The sequence below is a fragment of the Lepidothrix coronata genome, unplaced genomic scaffold, assembly GCF_001604755.1.
Source record: "Lepidothrix coronata isolate B3197 unplaced genomic scaffold, Lepidothrix_coronata-1.0 Scaffold41, whole genome shotgun sequence".
Classification (NCBI taxonomy): Eukaryota; Metazoa; Chordata; class Aves; order Passeriformes; family Pipridae; genus Lepidothrix; species Lepidothrix coronata.
In genome coordinates, this window is record NW_016690221.1 from 5,844,365 (window position 1) to 5,864,863 (window position 20,499).

A 20,499-nucleotide genomic window follows, 5' to 3' on the forward strand; every position below is an offset into this window, starting at 1 on the left:
GGAAAAAAGAGAAGAAGAGAACGTGTGGTTTGTGAATTTGGAAGGACCCTGAGTTGTACACACTGTGAAGTTTTGCCTTTGTCTTGATTTGACCCAGTTAGCATTGCAGGTGTATTTTTATTTCTGCCAGGAGGCTCATCTGTGCTCTGAAACTGCAGAGAAGTTACGAGTTGAAGGGAGAGGCTGCATTTCTCCATTTGAAGCCTCAGCAGTGAGCTCATCTCCCTGCTGTGACTGGCAGTGCCCCTAGCTCTCCCTTTGCTCATTTGTGAGTGTCTCAGGACTGTTGCCAGAAGGGGAGGATGTGTTTGCAAATCAACCTCAACCAAACCCATCTGTAAGTCTGTAGCTTTGCATCAATGGCAGTTGACTACTGGGTCAAGCAACTCTGTGCCCTCAGTGTTTGCTCTGAGCTTGCACCTCCTTCAGGTTCAACTGCTGGGCTGAAGAGCCATCCCTGTAAAAGCTACTCCATAGGATTCTGCCTCGTTTCTTGGGTCTTGCCTGCCACACTAATGCAAATATTCACAATCACTGATCTCTCTCTTAATTTCTTTATCTAAAATATAGTATCAAATAGATCTCCTAAGGCGTTATTTGTGAGTCACCTTCATTTTGGAATGAGCTGGAAGTGCTTCTATGGAAAGTTGCAAAAATGAATTTCTGAACAATGCAGAAATGATTGCTCTGGCCACAGAAATTCCTGAATTTTTACTTTGGTTTTCCAGGGGTTAAATGCTAGACCTCTGTTTCTCCAAATTGTTATGTATAATTTGGATTCTGAATTGTCTTCTCAAGGGCAAAAAAAAACCACTCTGGGAAACACAGAATCCCTAACCTTCTGTGCTATGCAAATGTTTCAGTGTAACCAAAGCCACTGCCTCTGCTTTCTGTCTTCCCAATATAGATCATTCAGATGCTGCCCAGGTGCCATGGAGCTCCCTGGGAAATGGATTTTTAGTGGTAGAAATGAAATACAATTTTTGCCCTGGTTGAAGAAGGCAAAGGGATGTTTGGTACTTGCCTTTTCCCAAGCAGACAGCTCAGCAGGCTCCTGGTCTCCACAGTCCAGAAAGCAGAGGCTGTTACAAAGGTGTCATTCACTGAGCTTGAGGTAAAGGTGTATGCCTGAAATCAGAGAAGAAATATGTTTAAAACAGAGGGAATTGGGACTATTTTCTTGGGGATATTCAGCCCATTGTCCAGACACTGCACTGGGACAGTGAGTGGAAACTGGCCTGTTTGGTCTTGGTGCAACATGCATTTCATCTAATTCTCCAATACCCTCACAGTCCAGATTTGGGGTTTTGAAACAATCTCTCGTTTCAAAGTATAGTCATTGTACAAGTAATAAAATCAAATTGAAGTGTATTTCCAGTGATATTTATTTGTACAACAAGGTTTTGAAACAGGTCTATGAAAATATACTCATATAATCACATTATTATTAATGGTCTAACATTTATCTTGATAGTACATGAAGTATCAGAGCATCTTTCAAGATACTGACATATAGTGAGTCTTAGGAATGAATGTCAGACTGCCTGCCTTGTTAATGGGTGAAGAGGAATTGCAAATCTATGGTTGAACTTATTCCTTAAAATTTTAAGGTAAGCAAGATCAATATTTAGATGGACATAATTCACAATCCTAGAGTTACAAGTTCAGGGTTTAGAAGAAATTGCCACCTGGGTGAGCATACAGAAAAATTATTTTCTCAAAGAATTTCAGAAGCACCATCTAACTTAATTACAGCCTGGGATGTCTTGTATTAAACTGCCCTTATTTTTTCTACTGACATCAGAAAACGAAAAAAAGGTTATAAGCATGTAGAATTTTAGGGGCTTTAATGAGCAAAATGCACTTCTGAATTTTGTTGGAGATAGAACATTAACCAAGAGATTATGGAGGGATTTACGTTAAAAGAGGCTGCTGTTCGTTGTCTAAGCTCGTTATCACAAGGAGCCAGTGAAGTTTGCAGTGGATATCAGATCTGGAAAATACTTTGGAAGAACTGAACCCACAAGTTTTAAAAATAAAAAAATTCTTTAAAACCCAATTTTTGCTTTCCCCTAGAATGAGAGCAAACTATGTCTCTAGACTCCACAGCACCCGTGCTGCTTCAGAGGTTTGAGTTTCTGTCGTGCACAGGGGAGGCTTTTTCCGAAGCTTTATCAGCAGCTCCGAGGACTCGGTTACGTTTTCCTTCCTGAGCGCCCCTCGTATCGAGCCCGGGCTCGGTGTCAGTTGATCAGTTTTCCGGAGCAGTGATTATCACTGGTAATTACGCTTAGGAAAAGAAACTCAAAATATTTGTTCACGCTTGCAAAGACACCCTTTCAGCAGCAGCTGGTGCCCAGCTGATTCAAACTGACCTGTGCTCTCCACACACTTCACTCGACCTGCAGCCAGCGTTAAGCACAAAGCTTAACATTAAGCAGTTGGCGAGTATTTTACCTCATCAGACTGTTGTCATGATTAATTGTTCTAACTTGGACAAACACTGTCCCTCCTGTTGCAAGGGCACAGCTTGACACAGGTGGTAACCCACCAGTGCACTCATCAGTTCCTATTACATTTGTCAGCTTAGAGAAATGTGGTTGGTAAAACTTAAGTAAAACTATTTTGAAACAAACAAAAAAAATTGCTTACCTGACACATTATTTAACAAATTAACATCACAATCTCTGCTTTTCTTTTTTCCCCTCTGCTGTGTTCAGGTTACACCACACTAAAGCAGCTGAAAGTTCATTTCTTTCCTTCTGGGGTACAATTTTTTTTTTACAAGTACAATATTTATAGTGTAAATTCAGCAAGGAAATATTTAAGGACAGGCTGCTCAATATTTTTTCCAGAAAATTAATTAAAACAAATAAATAAACAAATCGAGAGGGTTTAAATAAAGCTGTTGTTGTTGTTGTTGTAAAGTCATTGTCCGCTGGGAATCCCCAGCTTTCTTTTTGAGGCAACTTTGGTTTTAAAAACAAAACAAAACGCGACATTCAGGAAACCCCAGCCAGGCTATTAAATTAGTATATTCTTACATTAACTTATAAGTGAAGGTTGGAAGCCATGCTTATACTTATCAGTTTCTACCCCACACAGCTCGAGAGTGCAACTGTTTCAGTCCCAACAGTAATATTTTTTTAGACTTTCCAGCTCCCTTTAATGTCACATCATATATCACCCTCCACCACTGCCGCTGTTAAACACCCTGCTCGGGCAGCAAGCCTGCGTGTGCACATGCAGCGGTTTGCAGACCAGCCAGAATAATTTCCACTCCTTTTTAAGCTACTATTATAATGTGTCTGGTTTTGTGAAACAGCTGCATGCATTTAAAAGGAACTTCTTAGGGTAACTTTGATGAATCTCAAAATGATCATACTTTTCAGAGGCTCCCCTTGCGTTTCATCTATTTTTCTATTTAAAAGCTAAGTTTGCAACCGAGAAACTACAGGGAAGAAAATAGGGTGAACTACCCTGTGAGGAACTTTCTGCTAACAAGGGCAAGTTTCTTGGATTTATGTTGTGGTGATCATTTCCCTTGGCTTTGTTCCAACAGTCACACGTGCACGAGTCTGATATGACACTGCTGCCTTTTGGGTCCTGGGAAGGCCCCACGTGGCCGCCCCACACCAGCACGGACAGCGACCCTCCAGCTGGCAGGACAGACCCCAACCCCTGGGACTGTGCCACCACTGGCAAACCTGTCTCCTCCAGGCCAAGGCCTGAACACAAGCCTGTACCTGATGTTTCTGAAATGTTGCAGGGAAGAAACCCCTGCAGTGCTTTTTTCCTCTCTCCTCTTTGCCCAAATTTGTTCACCACTTACTAGAGCCAGAAGAAGGGGCTCTAGTACAGGTCTATCACACCTGCAAGTTCCCGACCAAGTGACAGCAGGGCTTTTCAGCCCATCCTCCCCTCATAGGTATTTTCTTAGGATGATGAGACCAATATGAGCCTCATCCATCTTCCCCAGGAGAGCGTATTTTCCAGAGAGGACAGGGCTGTTGATGTCAAGAGAAATAATTTCACTCCGGCCGGTGCTCTGATCCTTTGGGTATACACCATATTTAGTCTGTTGCTGAGAGGGGGTTGTTTCGGTATTTTGTATTTGGCACGTTGATGGGAATTCCTAGAGGATCCTAGCTTTCCCTTTTTGGGATGTCTCCATCCACAGGTCCTACTGCACAAGGCTGTTGACTACTAGTGGGAGAAGGAGGGGGGACAGCTGGGGAGTGAAAGTTTATATAGGGGTGTGAGGAAGGTTTGATGAGGAACAGATCATTCCCTAACCCCTGAAGATCTAGTCCCCAGTTCCCTGTCCTCCTCTTCCCCCAGCACATGGTGCCTGCTGCCTGTTCATTCCACTGCATCCTGGGGACTGTTCCCACCAGCTATTTATCTCTTTTCTTATACCTTTTATGGTGAGACAGAGGTATTTCTTATACATGAAAAAGTATTTAGAGTCCTTTCTCAAGAACTGAGCTGCACATTGGATGGCAAAAGAAACTTTGCAAAATCTGCTGGAGAGGTGGGAAACAACTCTTGCTTCCCAGGGGCAAAGGAGGCTTAAACCAGCCCTAGGCTCCAAATGTCACATAAACACAGGGAGACCCAGAGCAACCTCCACCCACACACTCCTGCTGTATTAGGAATAACCCTCTTTACCCAAGCAACTCCTGAACTCAGGGACCTATCTTAGCTCCAAGAAAATTCACTGATGGTGGGTGGGAAACATCCTGTGCCACGCAGGACCGTGACCTGCCCTTTGCCCTTGTAGGCAGAGGGCCATGAGGGGCAATGATGGTGCCAAGGCAGGAAGGAGTTAAAGGTCCACGTGCTTGGTCAAACAGTTTCACCCTAGGGAAAAGCAAAACCTCTGAACTTGTGAGTTAGGGGGACCCATTTCAGTTAGGAACACCCCTTTCCAATTAGGGGCACCCTTTTCATACCTTTTCAAAAGCCAGAACCAGCCTGCTTCCCTAAAAAGCAGCTCAGGGCAGGGGCAGCAGCCCAGGGTTAGGCCCTGCTGGGAGTGAGGTCCTTGGCTCAAGCTGTCTTTTTTAAGCCAGGTACCAAGAGGATTTTCCAGCAGGACGTGGTTTCCAGGGCCCCTCCCCACTGACAAGATTCTCCTCCTCTATATAGGGAGGCTGCAAAGGCAGCGAGGACTTGGGCTGTCCCGGCTGGTGGCTGTACAGGTTCCGACTCTCCAACTCACTCTGTTCCCCTAATTGGACACCTGTAAGTACCACAGGGGGTGCAGGTCCCCGAAGGGCACCGGGCTGGGGGCTCAGGAGCTTTGGGATGGGGCGGTCTGGCAAGTTAACTCTTACACTACTTTGCAAACACATTCAGAGAAATAACCTGCAGATAGGACTGGAATTGGGAACAGACCCATCAAACGGTTTATCCTGATTTGTGTATCACTGGCTGGGTTCAAGTTAAACTGCATGAGAGACGGTGCATGTTTGAAAGCACAGATGTTCCAGCCTGCTTTTTAGGCACTTTTAACACTGCTGTTGCTGGGTTGAGCCCAAAAAGACACTGGCTGCAGGCACGAGTGGCACTCTGAGCCCGTGGCAATGCAGCCCTCAAGGTGCAGGGCAGTGAGGATGGTCACAGGTACCTGCTGCAATTAACCATCACATGTAATGAAAATACCTGGTAGCCTGAACTGCTGATCTTCTTTAAGTATTTCTAACCTTTCAGTCCTCATAAAGTAGTGTTAAAAGAAATTGGAGACAAATTAAATAATCAGTTTGTCAGTAACTTGTTCTTTAGACAGGAAAAATGCTTAAAAATTAGACTAAGAAATGGAAACATTTTTACATAAATGCCCCAGCATTACATATACTTGTTTTTAATATGCTGAGAATAAATTTTAAGCAAAACTAAGCTGATAATTCACTGAGCTACATTAATTTCAAAGATGGCATGCCTTTTTTTAAAGGGAAAATAAAGCAACAAACTTCTAACAAAATCCCATAAGTAAATTAAGACGACAGTAGATGGCAGTACAGAAAGCAGCTTCAGTGTCATCCCGGAGCCCCACTGGCTTCTTTCACACATACATATATGTGTGTTTGTGTGTATGTGTGCATGCCCATGTATAAAAATGTTGATATATGTGTGAAAGGCATATATGTTTTAATAATTAAGAAGCAATGAAATATTTCAAATATAAGGGATATCAGAAGGTTTGTCATTATTGTCCAATAAGTACATCCTGGTAAAATCCTTTCTAAAATACATTTGTTCAAAAATGAGGCCACCTTCTGCTTCACTCCAAGCTTTGCCCTGACAGCAGCTTGCAGCAAGACTGTCTGGATTGACTAACTTGCTGAACTCCCAAAGTTCACCCTTCCCTCAAGCCACTAAGGCAGAGTCTGAACCTATGAATGCCCCAGGAGCAAAGCTCTGGCCAAGTAGTCACTTCAGCTTAGTACCCGATACTGCCCTGGCTGCGTTTGCTTAGATGTAAACAATGATTTTTATTATCTCATTTGCAATTGACACTCTAGTCCCTAAAAGGTATTTGTTTTGAATTTGTTATCATTACATTTCTGTGGAACAGCCAGTATTGAGCAGAACATCACCATATAAGGCAGCGTGCATGGATGTATGCAGAGATCCCAATGCTTTGCAAATCGTGGAGACTTATTAGTTGCAAATCTGTTGACTTTTAACTATGTTAATTTTAGAAGAAGCCAAGAGCTCGAGATAGCTTTCCAATTTGTGCAAAGTCCAGTTCAATTATGGATTATTTATTAATTCTAATCAACATGCAGAATATGATTTATTTCCTAGAATGACATTTGGGAGCATTTGAAATAGCTGGTATTTTCCAGACTAATGGAATCTATCCCCATATGAGGCACCTTAACTCTTTTCTCCTTCTTTTCTAATTTTACAGTTTGTAACACAGGTAATAACCTGGACCAATTTATTTTGAGTATTAGAAGAGCTGTCGAGTGTTTAATCAGAGTTATGTAGTTAGTCACCTTAATGAAGATGAGAAGACCTGATAGGAGACCAAGGCACCTACAGAGAATTTGATTGAAGTATATAGAGAATGCATGTCCAGGTGAAGGTGTCCACGACGGGGAGAGCTGGAAGGCCAGGAGAGATTGGTGGCAGTGCTTGTGACAAAGCTAACAATGCTGAGGGGCTGGTTCCCTAGTGAAGGTCACTAGATTAAGATTTACCCCTAGATTATCTTTTGATTTCCTTTTTATCCAAACAATGTTCAGTTGGATGATTCAGTTAAGTACTGGAAAAGTAAAAGATAAGGAACCTGGAGAGAACAGTCAAGAATGACTGTAGCCCAAGAAATGCAGTTTGAGTCAAGCAGCAAGTTACTGCTACACTCCTGTCAGAAACTACTCATGAGAGCAGGACTCGATTTCTGAAAATAGTTCACATCCTTGGTTATATGTTCCTCTGTTTTAGTAATTATTCCCCGTAGGGATGTGATAAGCCTTTATACCAACATGCACATCCTGCAGAGGAAAGGAGAAGTGTCCTTTATTTTCTCCTTAGGAGAAAAGCAGTCCCTCTAAGCTCTAACCCAGGAGGCAATTCTGCTTGGCCAGTAACCTTTTAATTAAAGTGCACTTCCTGGAAATATTTATATTTCATCCTTGGAATAATATACTCAGGATAAACCAATTACAAAGGCAGCACTCAGCTTCTGTCATTAACATAAAAAGGGAAAAGACAGTGAAGATCAGCCAGATACCTCTGTAGTGGGAGAGCAGACAGAGGAATAGAGTGAGCTGTATCCATGTCTATGTGTATGTGCACATTTGGGGGCTAGACAAGTACAACAGATGGATCAGGTTAGGTGTAATTTGGCACAATTCTAAGGCAAGAAACTTCATATCAATGGTATTTTTGTGATTGCTTTTCCTTCTCCCTTTCTCAGGATAGCTCACCACTGAGTATAAAAGTATTTCCTCTTGCACATGATTTGGGCTATCACCTGCCTGAAAGAATGGACGAGAACCTCTTACCATCTCTTGCACAAATGGGATAGTGGTCTCCATTTCCCTCAGCCAGCCCTGTGGATGAAACCCACGAACTGGCTGAGGGGTAAATTTTGCCTTCTCATGGAATGCTCTCAATAGGCAGCAAGGAGTCTTCTCCCTTGGCCCACTTCCCCAATACCAGTCATATGCTGGACCAGTGAGCGCAGTTCCTTCTTCATCAGAGATGGACTAAAAGATTTACTGCCAATTATTAGTCAGAAAGATTCAGCATCTCATTAGCAGCTCATTAGTCCTTGCTAGGAAAAATTTAGTTGAGTTTGTGGAGCTCATATTCTACCACTTGCATTCAGAAACCTTCCTTTATAATGAATATTAATTAATGCATATTAATAAGTGTATTAAACTATTAACAGCCATTAATCCACACTTCATAACTGCATTTCCTTTTTTACTACAGTGGTAGTTACTAGCAGCTCAAGCTTTATGCTCAGATTCCAGAGGACCAGACATGAAAAGCTCTTTTCACACAAATTCATGTTTTCTCCTCATTGTATTTCAGAGGAGTTACAGGATCCAGCTCAGACCATCTATTCACTAGTTCTTTTAGGGTGCCCATTCTTACCATAGTTAAAATAGTCCTAGTGCTTAGACCTAGGAAATAAGAACCTGTATTTTCAAGCTCTGCAGTTCATTCCACCTCATATACCTTCCAACTTTATCTTGCTTTCAAAAAGATTGAATTTAAAATTTTCTGCACCTTGTCATATATATGCAGGAAATAGAACATAGTTGAATACAGAGAGACCAGCTCTCTGTTTCATGCTCATCTGGAAGTTGTTTTTGACATAGCTTGTAACAAGGACAGAAACTTTTCCTTGGCCCTTGGGCAACAGGACAGACAAGAACTTTTGGCATGTCCCACTGTGACACACTTTGTAGCAAGCCAGCAGTTTTAGCTACAGTTGGGTTTTGAGGTAGATGGTGAGGATGATTTGGCAGTTTGGTTTCCATCATCATCATCTCTGAGCAGCCTCAGAGTAGCAGGATTTGACCCCCTGAAGCTCAGCTCTGCAGTTCAGTCTCACTTTTGGTGTTTCTAACAGCAATATCAAATTCCTATTGATGTGAAAGTGCTGTCACTTGGCACTTACTCACAGAAAACACTATCCAACCTTTCTGATGCTTCAGGATGAGCATTTAGCACTCTCCCAGGCACAGGATGGACTGATATCCCCAGTGGATATCAGGGGCAGTGGGGTAGAGAATGTGCCTTGCCCATTGTCATTGCAGTGGGAGGAGAGAGGCCATGGCAACTCCTGCTCCCTGAGCCCTGTGCTCCTGGAGCTGAGCTCTGGTGATGGGGCAGTGCTCCCTTCTTTCCCCATCCGTCCGGCTTTACCCTGCAGCCGCCAGCTGGAAAGCTCAGCTGGAGAGAATACCATCTCCATTATTGGAACTGTGCAGCTCTACCAGCCCTCTTGGCAATGAGGGAACATTTTCTGCCTTAATCCACACAGAGGTCAAATAGTTTCCTCTTGCAACTCTCTTCCAAGAATCTCTTGGGAGCGAGCAAAGGGCCACATCCTACAGATGCTCCCTCCACAGAGCCCTGACAGTGGGGAACACTGAGCGTGGGCCAGTGGCAATGCCCAGATCTAAACATTAGGGTCTCCCTCACCTCACCCACATTACCTCACACATTGCTTGTGCATTGATTACCTGGGTGAATTTTTCTCTAGGGGATTTTCAGGCAAGGCTCTAGAACCAGCACATTTAGCTTTTTTTTTTTTTTTTTTTTTTTTTGGTGAGACAATTGTTGAAGGAGTCTAAGGAACTGGGGCATCTAATTTCCACTGAATTTCAGTGGGATAACATCTAACCCTCTTAGGCGCCTCTAAAAATCCTGATTTTGATTTTAAGCTTTATGTCACCTTCTGCATGATCCATGTTTCTCTCTCAGACCCCTCACACTGTCTGGCCTTGCAAAAAACATTAATCTGTGGGAAGGCTTCAGGGACAAATATTTGGAAACCCAGCTCTGATACTCCCAGAGCACAGGGTGTCTGTTTGGCTACATACCACAGAGCTTGGTCGTTACAAATATTGTTCTGCTTATGGGTTGATTGCTGACATCTTTAGCAGTCAGTTCTCCAAGCTCCCTCAAGATTCATATTTGTTTGAATTCTGTAAATATTAAATTCATTCTCAATAAGGAAATGAAATAGCCTCTGTCTCCTAGAGATGTTTTTCTTGGGCACACGCTCTTTTTTGCTGCCTGCTGCAGCTCCCCCCCAGCTCTCTCTGCTCCACTGCACAGCAGGTTTCCCAACTAGCACGACTCTTTCTGCCCTGTAGCAAACCACAAGAAGTCCTCTGTTTACTCCTTCCCTCATTTAGACCTGTGTCCCCCGTGGGATTAGAGCAGAACATTTATGAAAGCTCCGGCGTTATCAGCAGAGATCTTGCAGCTACATCCTAACTTTAATGGCCAGAGCAGGAAAGCAGCTGCCTCCTCTCTCAGCACAGTTCAAAGCAGCCTAAACTCTCCCGTTGCTCCCACCTGTGGAGCAGATACATCTGGCTGCTTTATCCACGTGCAACTGCATGACACAGATGTATCATCCTTCCAATCTGAGCATTGTGGGTTAGAGTATCTATTAGGCAATTTCCAGGCTTGTTTTATTTCTTCTCTCTCTCCCGTGATGGATGTTTACCCTTTGTAAATGATCAGCTCCCACTGTCTGGCTCATGGAAAGGGAATACTTCTAAATTATTTCTCCTTCACCAGCACCACTGATAACAATTTTTTTCCTGCTTTTTTCTTTTGATCTTGTCTTAATCTTATTCTTCTCCAAATGAAATGGTATTAGAGTCCTTTGCAAGAAAAGTTCGTTTCTGCCCTTGCTGGAACACAGCCTGGGAACCATTCTTCTACTATTTATTTCATTGTTGCTCTTGCATTTCAGTATACACCCAACAGTATTTGGGTGATGGGAAATTTTGTATTTAATTCAATTAACTTTGTGATGGATAAGAGCTGAGGCTGCAGGAATGTGTTCAGCTGGTGGTCTTGGTGCAGTTTTTCATTGCACAGGCATTATTTATGCCTTACTTTTCTCTCTGATTTTCAGCACAACATAAACAGAATAAAGTAATAGGCCCAGATGCCCTCACTTGATTTAGTACCATGAAGCTTTTGATTTTGGTGATTTCAGACACAATAACAAAAGGCATGGGAACCTGAACACAGATATTCTAAGGTATCTATGCTGGCAGCCAGAAGTATCCACATGCAAATGTGAGATATGGCAGAGGTGCTTTGGACCTGCTGCATGGCAGCTTTGACAAATGTGTTTTACCTGGAATGTCTCCACATTTGTCTCCCTTTATCCCTTTAAAGCAGAATATTTTGCTTCCTCTACAGGTGTCTGCTGAGTCACAATGGCTCAAAAACCTCTCAGTGATGATGAGAAATTCCTCTTTGTGGACAAAAACTTCGCCAACAACCCACTCACCCAGGCTGACTGGTCAGCAAAGAAACTGGTTTGGATTCCATCAGAGAAACATGGATTTGAAGCAGCAAGTATCAAGGAAGAGAAAGGGGATGAGGTGGTAGTTGAACTGGCAGAAAATGGAAAGAAAGTAACACTGAGCAAGGATGACGTCCAGAAGATGAACCCTCCAAAGTTCTCCAAAGTGGAGGACATGGCAGAGCTGACTTGCCTCAATGAAGCTTCAGTGCTGCACAATCTAAGGGAGAGATACTTCTCAGGTTTAATTTATGTAAGTAGACTCAAACACACACTGGGCTTTTCCTATTGCATGCTACCATGTCCCATTAACAGCGAGGTGGATTCCACCCACTGTCAGGGACACAGCCTCATGTGTGGCACTGCCATGCAAGTACCAACCCCTCAATAATGGCATCCTACACCAGAAACCTAGAGTTCAGCTTATTCCCCATGACTCCCCTGCTTCTTTACTAATTGCTTCATTACTTAACTAAATTAAAATACATGACGGTTTCTTCTGCAAAATTTACTAATTCTGAAAGGATATTGTTGGCTTGGAAAGTCTGATAGGTGAACAAAATGTCAGTTCTGCTATTTGGATGAAAAAATGGGTTACTAGGGAGTTCTGAATGACTTCAACATAAACCTGATCAAGTTTCCAGGACCCTGAGAAAGGAACATACAGAAAAGCCAAACCAGGTAGTCTTCTCTCAGGCAAAACTCCCACTGAAAGGCAGTTGACAAGTTCTGGTTTGGTGGGTGCTTGAGTTAAATCTTATGTTTGGATAAAGGAACAAACCCACTGGAATTCAAGCAAGAGTACTTGTACCAGTGTGTTACCGAAGCAAAGTCAGGCATCCACTCAACCTGTTTCCCCCTCATATTGGTCAAGTTACAGATTAGACAAGCCTGGACAAATTATAATCTTCTCTATGTTCATGTGAGTTATGGCCAAGATTATTCTGTCTTTTAGTCCACACAAGTACATTAACACAAGCATATTTTGACATTAATAACCCTGTAATCTACCTGTATCAACAGTTAGCAAACTGCACAGTAAGAAAGCCCAAAAGTTTTCCAAGGAATTTAGCTGTTATCTTTGATTTTACATGGAGGATCCCTATGCTGTGCTGTAGAAAAGTTATCTACAGTTTCAATCTATGAAAATTTTACTTGCATGACAGACCACTGACGAGTGAAAGTACAGAGCTTAAGTAACAAGGTTTTAGAAACAGGAGTAGAAGTCTCATTATTAATATGAGGAATGCTAAACTGGAAAGTAGGAAATGAAGCAGAAAATAAGATCGTTATATAGAGTACAACAAAGGAACTATCTAATTGTTATGCATAACTTCAAAGAGCTAAGCTCAAGATCTTTCCTTCAGGAATGCACTAAAATACAAATCATCAGCTTCCTGAAAGGAGCTAGACTTCCCATCTTCTCATTATTTGAGTTTATTGGATTTTAAGTTTGCAGGTGAACATATGAACCCACATGCTATTATATGAGAACACACAGCACTAATTATTAAAATAGACTTTTTCTGAAAGTGTTCTGCACTGTTGAAATAATTAAAATAACTAGCAGAAGGATAGTGGGATAAAACTGGGGGCAGAGAGGATTATTTGTTGTTCTCAGCAACACTCTGCATAGATGTTTCAGAATTTCCATTTTGTTTACTTTGTGGAATTTTCACCTTCTACAGAAAGAGGAAATTAATTTCTGAAAGTGGATAATGCAATTAGAAATCAAAGGGTTTTTCACAAGGACAAAAATGGAAGTGTATCTGAAATTAAGTTTTGTTTCTAAAGTGACTAGATTTTTAAATAATGGTAAATTAACAGTTTCAAAGAAATTATTTTGACTTGTATTGCAACAAGTTATTGGTATTTTCAGTATCCAAAACCTGCTTGAAACTGTCCAGCTTTACACAGTACTGCCCTACTAGATACTGTCATACTTTTTTAAAAAAGAGGGGGCATCTAAAGACAATTTGAGTCTCATTCACTTGCCACACTAACTGTAAACAATCACAATCATCTCCTGGCTTTGCCATGTGTTGCTTAATTTGTGTCCTCTTGGAGTCCCACACATACAAAGAAAACGTGACCTCAACATTTTTCTCTTTAGAGCATCACTGACGTAAATGGGGATTCCCAATTCTGCTAAAGAAAAAAATCAACCTAGCTTAAAGAAAAAAAATAAAAAAAAATCAAATCATCTTCCCCTTGCATTTGTATTAAATATTATCAAACAAAAATATTCAGGGCAGAAATTCACAGAGTGACTGTACACTAGAAAAACACCCTGGCCTTTTCCTTCATCACAGATAATTAAGATAGAAGGGCAAGAAATGGTTTGCCACTAAGTCATGTTTCACATTGCTCAAAACAAAAAGAATCTGCCTGATTTACACACAAATTAGACCACAAATTATTATATAAACATGAATAAAACAGCAATGCAACTTCAGTGGATTTGAGAGTAGAATCAGGTTCCTTGTGGCTGTATTCATAGGCACTACTTGTTCAGTCTTCACTAAACAGTGAAAAATGCTGTCTTAAATACATAGAACTACCTGTGCATGTTGGAACTGGGGTTGGATTCTTCTGCCCAAACCTAGATGTTTACAAGGCAGATACGTGTATTTGTGCCAGTCTCTTGTGAATGCCCATCAGCAGTAGCTGTCCGGGGGATACACAAGCTCAGCACTCCTATGGAAGTATCCTTAAGATACTTCATATCCTGTTCTGCCTCCAAACCCTCTAAGGAGAGATACAGCTGGGGTTCCTCCTCTCTGGATAGGCTGAGGTCTTGGTTAACTTTCCTAAGGTGAGAGATGGTATCAGTCCCAGTGCAGTTAGAAACAAGGATTCCTGAACTTCATCAGCTCCAGCTTTTGCTCTCTGCCTTAATAGCCTGCTGCTTGTGTCTCAAAATTAGCTCTTCAAGGGTATGTTACTGTATGCCTGGGTGTGCAAACAGCCCTGCACGTGGCACGTCAGGAAATGCCTGAAAATCTCAGGGAAGGGAGGCCTAAATAATTTCCTGGATTAGAAATTTACTCTCCTATTAATTTACTTGGTTGGGAATGATTAGTTGTGTGCATTCAGTTAATCTATTTCTACCAAAAAAAAAAAAAAGGTCTTGCTATCCTTTCCGTAAAGGCCTTGGTGGTCATTCTAGGATAAAACTGTCACTTTTCAAGTGTATTATCCTGGCAACACTACAGTTCATTTTGACATGAGCAGCACAGTTTCATTCTGAACTCCCACGTCAATGAAAATCCAGCACAGTCATTATCTACCTTCCACATGAAGGGGTTTAGCTGGGGGATACTGAGGTGAGGATCCCGAGCTTGATTTTCTTGTTATCTGACTTGAGACTGTGGTGACCCAGTCACCACCTGAAATATTAGTGGAGGTCCCTGTCCCCCCCCAGAGCACCCCAGATGTGCTGCTGCCCAGCATGGAGCACCCAACCTGCCCCTGGCTGCTGGAAGCTCTCGCCCTGTTTGCTGAATACCATATAAAGTGCTCAGGCTGTGCCGAGGCTGTTTTGTGCCATTTCCTATTATGGTCAGGAAAGGGAAATCCCTGTGCCCAGAGCCAAGGCTCCAGGATGCCATTGCACAGCCCTGCTCTGCAGTGGTTCCTCTGGGAGGCAGCCTGAGCCACCCTTGGACACGGCCCTGAGACTGAGGCACTGCAGCAGCTGCACACCACAAAGCTCTCATTCACACGAGACGGCAATAAAATAAAACAATAATAAAAAAAAATTAAAACCCACTTCTGCCTATGTCAGAAAGAGCATAGTTTCATTATTTATTTTTTTTTAAACTAACATTCATAGGCCAGTTTAAATACCACAATACTCCTGCAATTATGAACTCGTAACTTGGTAGAGGTTTTTTATTATTATTTGGAGGGCGGTTAGATTTTCTTTCTAAATTAAATACATGCTAAAATTTCTTACTTATAGTAACTGTTCATGAAACATGGTTCATCATCTATTATCATATGCTATTATTTTGGCTCCAGTTCAATAGCTGGAACATTTAGAAATAATGGAAAATTGAAAATAAAAAAAGCCCAACTAACAAAACCTGGATGAACACTTATCAGCTGGTAGCCAATATTCTTGTTTGTTTATATAGATATTTTTATATTAATCCTTTCATTAAACTGTAAACAAACGACATTTTTCCCTAAATTTCTTGCAGAAATAGTTATGTAGTCAAAGCACGATTGTTCTGTTAAGACATCTATTTGGAACTTGAGTAATTTTTTTCAAGGACTCTCATCAATCATCTTTGTTATGTGGTGTTCATAGAAGCTTTTTTTAAATAAACCCTTCTTCTAACATCAATCCAAGCTTCTTAACTAGGATTTCAGTTTACAAAATTTGATGCCTACCTGAGCAGAGGACATACTCTGATATGAAAATACACATGAAAAGAAATATGAATTATTACAGTTGTTACCTCACCACAGATAAGGGTATGGATTATGTATTGAAAATAACTGAAGTTAAGAATATCAGGTCACAGTGTTCCTACAGATTGCTAAATTCACATAATTTCTAGCAGCTTGCTTATTAGAAATAATTATTGCTGCACTTGGAAACCACACATATACACACACACATTCAACAAAATCTCTGCTTCGTTTGTTACACTGGGCAGAATACAAAATAGTGCCACTTGCTAAAACCCTGTTAATTTAATGCAGCTGATGCCTGTGTTTCCCAGACTAGACATGGCACGTGATATTAAGCCCGGTTTTTATTTGAATTTCCTTGCAGACTTATTCAGGTCTCTTCTGCGTTGTGATAAACCCATACAAACAGCTGCCCATCTACTCAGAGAAGATCATCGACATGTACAAGGGCAAGAAGAGGCACGAGATGCCTCCTCACATCTACGCCATCGCTGACACAGCCTACAGGAGCATGCTGCAAGGTAGGGCCCCTCCTCCCTGCACTGCCTGGGAACCCCTGCCCACGGGGGAAAACACCTCGGCGCTCCACGTGTGCTCCTGCAGGCAGCACAGCCGGCAAAGGTCTGGTACAGAGGGCGACACGGGCTTTCTAGAAGTTTCAGAGGAATTCTTTGGCAGGAACGGCAGTCCACAAACACTGTGACTCAAAAAGGAAAAGCAATCCTTTTACCCATCTGTGTCGAGGCATGTGGGAAGGTTTCAAAGTCAAGCAAATAGTTTTGGCAAATACGGGCATGGAAAATGCTCCCTCTCCACCAGTGGAGACTATTCCAAAGTTAGCTGCTAGTGCTGCTGGATCCTCTCTCTCTCTCCCCTCTAGCAAAGCAAATTCAAGTAATGTTTTGGGGCTACTTTCCTTACAGCCTGATGTCTGGAGCCCTGAGCTGAGATGTGCTCTGTTTTCTGAGGATGATGGCAATGAGCAGTGGGAAAGCAGTCAGGCCCCAAATGGTGCAAACGAGTTCAAAATTCACAGTGCTCTCCTCCTCCTGCAGTCACTACTGCCAGAATGAGGGGATTTTGTACTAAGGAAAAATCATAATTTAGGGATGAAAAAGCCATAGTGATGAATGTATGCAACACCTAGAGACTACAGGGGCATGACCTGTTGCCATCTCACAGAGACCTTGGGTGCTGCAGGAAAACAGGACCTTCACAAAATGCTTTGAAATTTAGATGTCCTCATAAGGCCCCTGACCCTGCAGAAATTCTGGCTGCCAACTATGGCTCAGCAAGATTCACAGGCTTGGCCCTAAAGTTTAGGGCTTCCCGGTTTGGAGCTTAAGGATTTAAGGGTTAAGGGTTTTAGATCTGACTGGTGAAAACAATAAACAGCACCTCAAATTTTCAGTTTAGCAGCTGGATTAGTAGCCAGTATTGATTTTTCAGTAATATTTATACACATACACAGAACAGCAATTGTTTCAGAGAAACTAATCCGTTCAAATCCCCTGTGCACTTTATCTGACTATGCAAATGAAATTACACAGTAGTTCTCTGGGCACACAGCACGTTGTAATCACAAGGATTGCAGTACCCCTGTAGTTATCTCACTTGAAATGTGCACCTGATGAATTTACTAGAGGTTCCAAGCAGTTAGTTTGGCATATCACACTGAACTGCCATTTTCTAAACCAAGATTTAGACTATACAAAGCCTTTCCCCACAATGAAAAAAAAAATCATCCTCTGTGTGTGTGCCAGGCTATCAGATTCTCACAAGTACAATTGCCTGATCCTATGCAGACCTCTACTGCCTGAAAATACCAACCAAAGCCTTGTAATTTAGCACAAGATGAGTATACATACATACATATATTTATTTATTTATTCGCACACACATATAAATACACACACTAGAGGTGACTGATTTCAGAGGCACCAAAACTAGTCTTTTCCCCTACAAAAATCCTCTCGTGTGTACTAACTGTAATGCTAACAAAATAATGCAGGTAACAAAATCCTTAGAACTTCTGATGATTTAACTCCTGAAGATTATTATAACTTAGGTTCCTGACTTCAGAATCTTACATTTTCAGATATAAGAGTCCTTAAAATATAGCTAGTTCAACTCCAAACCCAGAGAACCAGGTGTCTGCTTTACAATATCAACCTTTTTTCCTTTCTGTGGTTTATATGGCATTTCTTTTCTGGAGCTATTTCAATTCCTTTATTTAAGTGCATCCCAGAAGGCAGAGCTACAGTGCAGCAGAGGGGGATCAATAAAGCAACAAAAAATATCCTGAAAACAGACCTTCCTACATACTGTGTGATATAATCACAGTTACAAAAAACTTACTTGGCATAAGCTCATCCCGCTAAGCTGCAGTGATCTGTGCTCCAGCTCACCTCTGGAACTCTGTGCTCTGCATCCAGCACTGCCAGAGCTCTCAGCAGGCCCTGAAGCCAGGGCAGCCTTTCCTCAGATCCTTTATTTAAGCAGCAAGCCTTAAGGGGAGATCTTCAAGCAGCTTCTGGCTCCTACAGATCATCAGCAGTGTTCTCATTCAGCTGTGCAGGCTACTGCAACTTGTCCCTAGAAATGGGATGGGGAAAAACAGCTGGGACAGGGCTACAAAATTTCTGTAGGAAATGAAAAAGAAAAAACCTAATACAGCCTATGCTAAACAGAGTTGTTTTGGCCTGCCAGTGCATGAGTTTTCTGCCTAACATGAAACTAGTGTCAGCATAGATCAAGCCAGCAGCATAAGAACCTCATTCACTCTTCCTCTCCCTGTCTCCTGTCCCTCTAACATGCTCTCCCGAGCAGCCACTGGAGCTGCCTTGCCCTGTGCTATGGCCATTAACTGCACCTAGAACAGCCTGGGTTCAGCTGTGCCTCCTGGGCTGAGTGCAGGACAGTGGAGATAGGAAGAGTGCATGTTTCTATCTATTCACTTTTTTTGTGCTTAAGATAATTTCCTGGCACTACTGACTCTTGGGGAAGCTTTACTCCCTGTTATTCATGTGCCCCCTTTGCAAGGAATTCTTCCTGAGAGCAGAGAAGAGGGGGAGAGCAAGCAGAAAGAAAGGAGGAGGGAATAAATGATCAGTTAACCTTGAAAAGACTGCCCTTCCACCACCTCCCATCCTGACCACGCACAGCTGGCACTGCAGCCAGAGCAGTCCCACAAGAGCTCCCATCACAAGCAGAGGACACCCACGCTTTACTTGCACATGCCATTTTGGAGCCTTTCCATCTCTGAAGAGGGCCCCAGCTGGTTTTAAAGCTGTGCTTTTGTTTGTAAAAAACCTACTCATGCTTTGTGCAATAAAACTAACCCAAACCTCAAAATAACTCCAGTTATTCAGCCAAATTATATTCACCCTGGAGTGGTGAAAGGGGGCGTCACCGTGATTCTGTGTGTGCACGAAACACGGACAGGCACAGACAGCTTCAGGAGGGTTTGTAGGCATATTTGCAAATGGAATATAAACAAAAGTCCTTACTCATAAACATGGATCAGGGCACTAAATGTTTTCCTTGTGAGAATTCAGTACTGCTCCTTATCTGGAAACTTGCATAGTTTCTGCTTGCCAAAATAAAATATGTCTTAGATTCATGCGACTGAAGAATTATATTCTGGTACTTCATGGCCAAGGCCACTTGGCCCAGAGCAATCAGCCTGTTCAGATGTCTTGGGGAACCTTTATCTTTTGGTGAATCAAGCCTCCATGTCTGCAGATTGCCTCCTACTGCAGGCTCATCATCTGGGAATCACAGCCCTTCACATTCTCACCCTCTCCTCTGTTGGCACAAACATCCAGCAAAAAACATGAGCTGTGCACACTGCATTCCTCTTGTGCTTCAGAGACTTACTTGGTTAATGTATTCATTAGGGATGATGCCAAAGTCCCATCAAAGTTGTTCTGATAAAAACACTTAGCCACAGTTACCAGCAATCAGATAATCTGACTTTCTTCCAAATATGCAGAAAAGCTGACATCTCACAGGACACAGGAATTATCAAAGATGTTGGCTGGGCAAAGATAAAATTTCCACTTGTTTCAAGTGGTTCTGAGCACCTAAAACCCTTTCACAAATCACAGTCATGGTGTCTCATGCTCAGCTGGGGGTACTGGATGTCTTGTTGAATCTACTGATTACCATGTCACTAATGCAGTATGATCATTGCCCAGGCACAGCCACCGGGGCTCATTTCCAGCCAGAACAAGAATAAACTTTAATGTTCTTAAAGATTAGGTGAATATAACATTCTGCAAGAGTATTTTGTGTGTGTGTCCCCAGGAACTACCACACTGAACTGGGCCCCAGTGACTTTCTTTACAGACAAGCTTAGCTGAGTACTGCTACACTTAGAGACTGCAGTCATAAAACATTACCCAATGCTCCTGCACCCACCTCTCTCTCCTGTGTTTTGGATGAAGTAGCTCCCCAGTGGGAGGAGTAACTGCTGCCTTCTGTCATCTTCCCTGCATGCAGAAAACAAAAAATGATAGCCAATATCAACATGAAAAGTCAGGTTATGCAGC

At 42.3% G+C, this 20,499-nt stretch overlaps 1 protein-coding gene and 1 long non-coding RNA gene across 4 annotated transcripts in view; one reads left to right on the forward strand and one right to left on the reverse strand.

The window, feature by feature from the left end:
- Positions 1-851: 851 nt before the first annotated feature.
- On the reverse strand, positions 852-20,438 carry LOC108496642. The gene is made up of 3 exons (XR_001874536.1): positions 20,369-20,438; positions 18,305-18,541; positions 852-1,128 (listed from the first exon to the last, which is right to left on the reverse strand). It is a non-coding gene; the product is annotated as an uncharacterized LOC108496642 (long non-coding RNA).
- Positions 5,140-20,499, forward strand: part of MYH11 (myosin heavy chain 11) — a 57,119-nt gene continuing 41,759 nt past the window's right edge. For all 3 annotated transcript variants that reach the window (XM_017813538.1, XM_017813536.1, XM_017813537.1), the window contains exons 1-3: positions 5,140-5,247; positions 11,419-11,777; positions 16,311-16,467. In XM_017813538.1, coding sequence (XP_017669027.1) covers positions 11,436-11,777; positions 16,311-16,467 — 499 coding nt within the window. In that variant the 5' untranslated portion in view covers positions 5,140-5,247; positions 11,419-11,435. The remainder of the gene's footprint in view (positions 5,248-11,418; positions 11,778-16,310; positions 16,468-20,499) is intronic.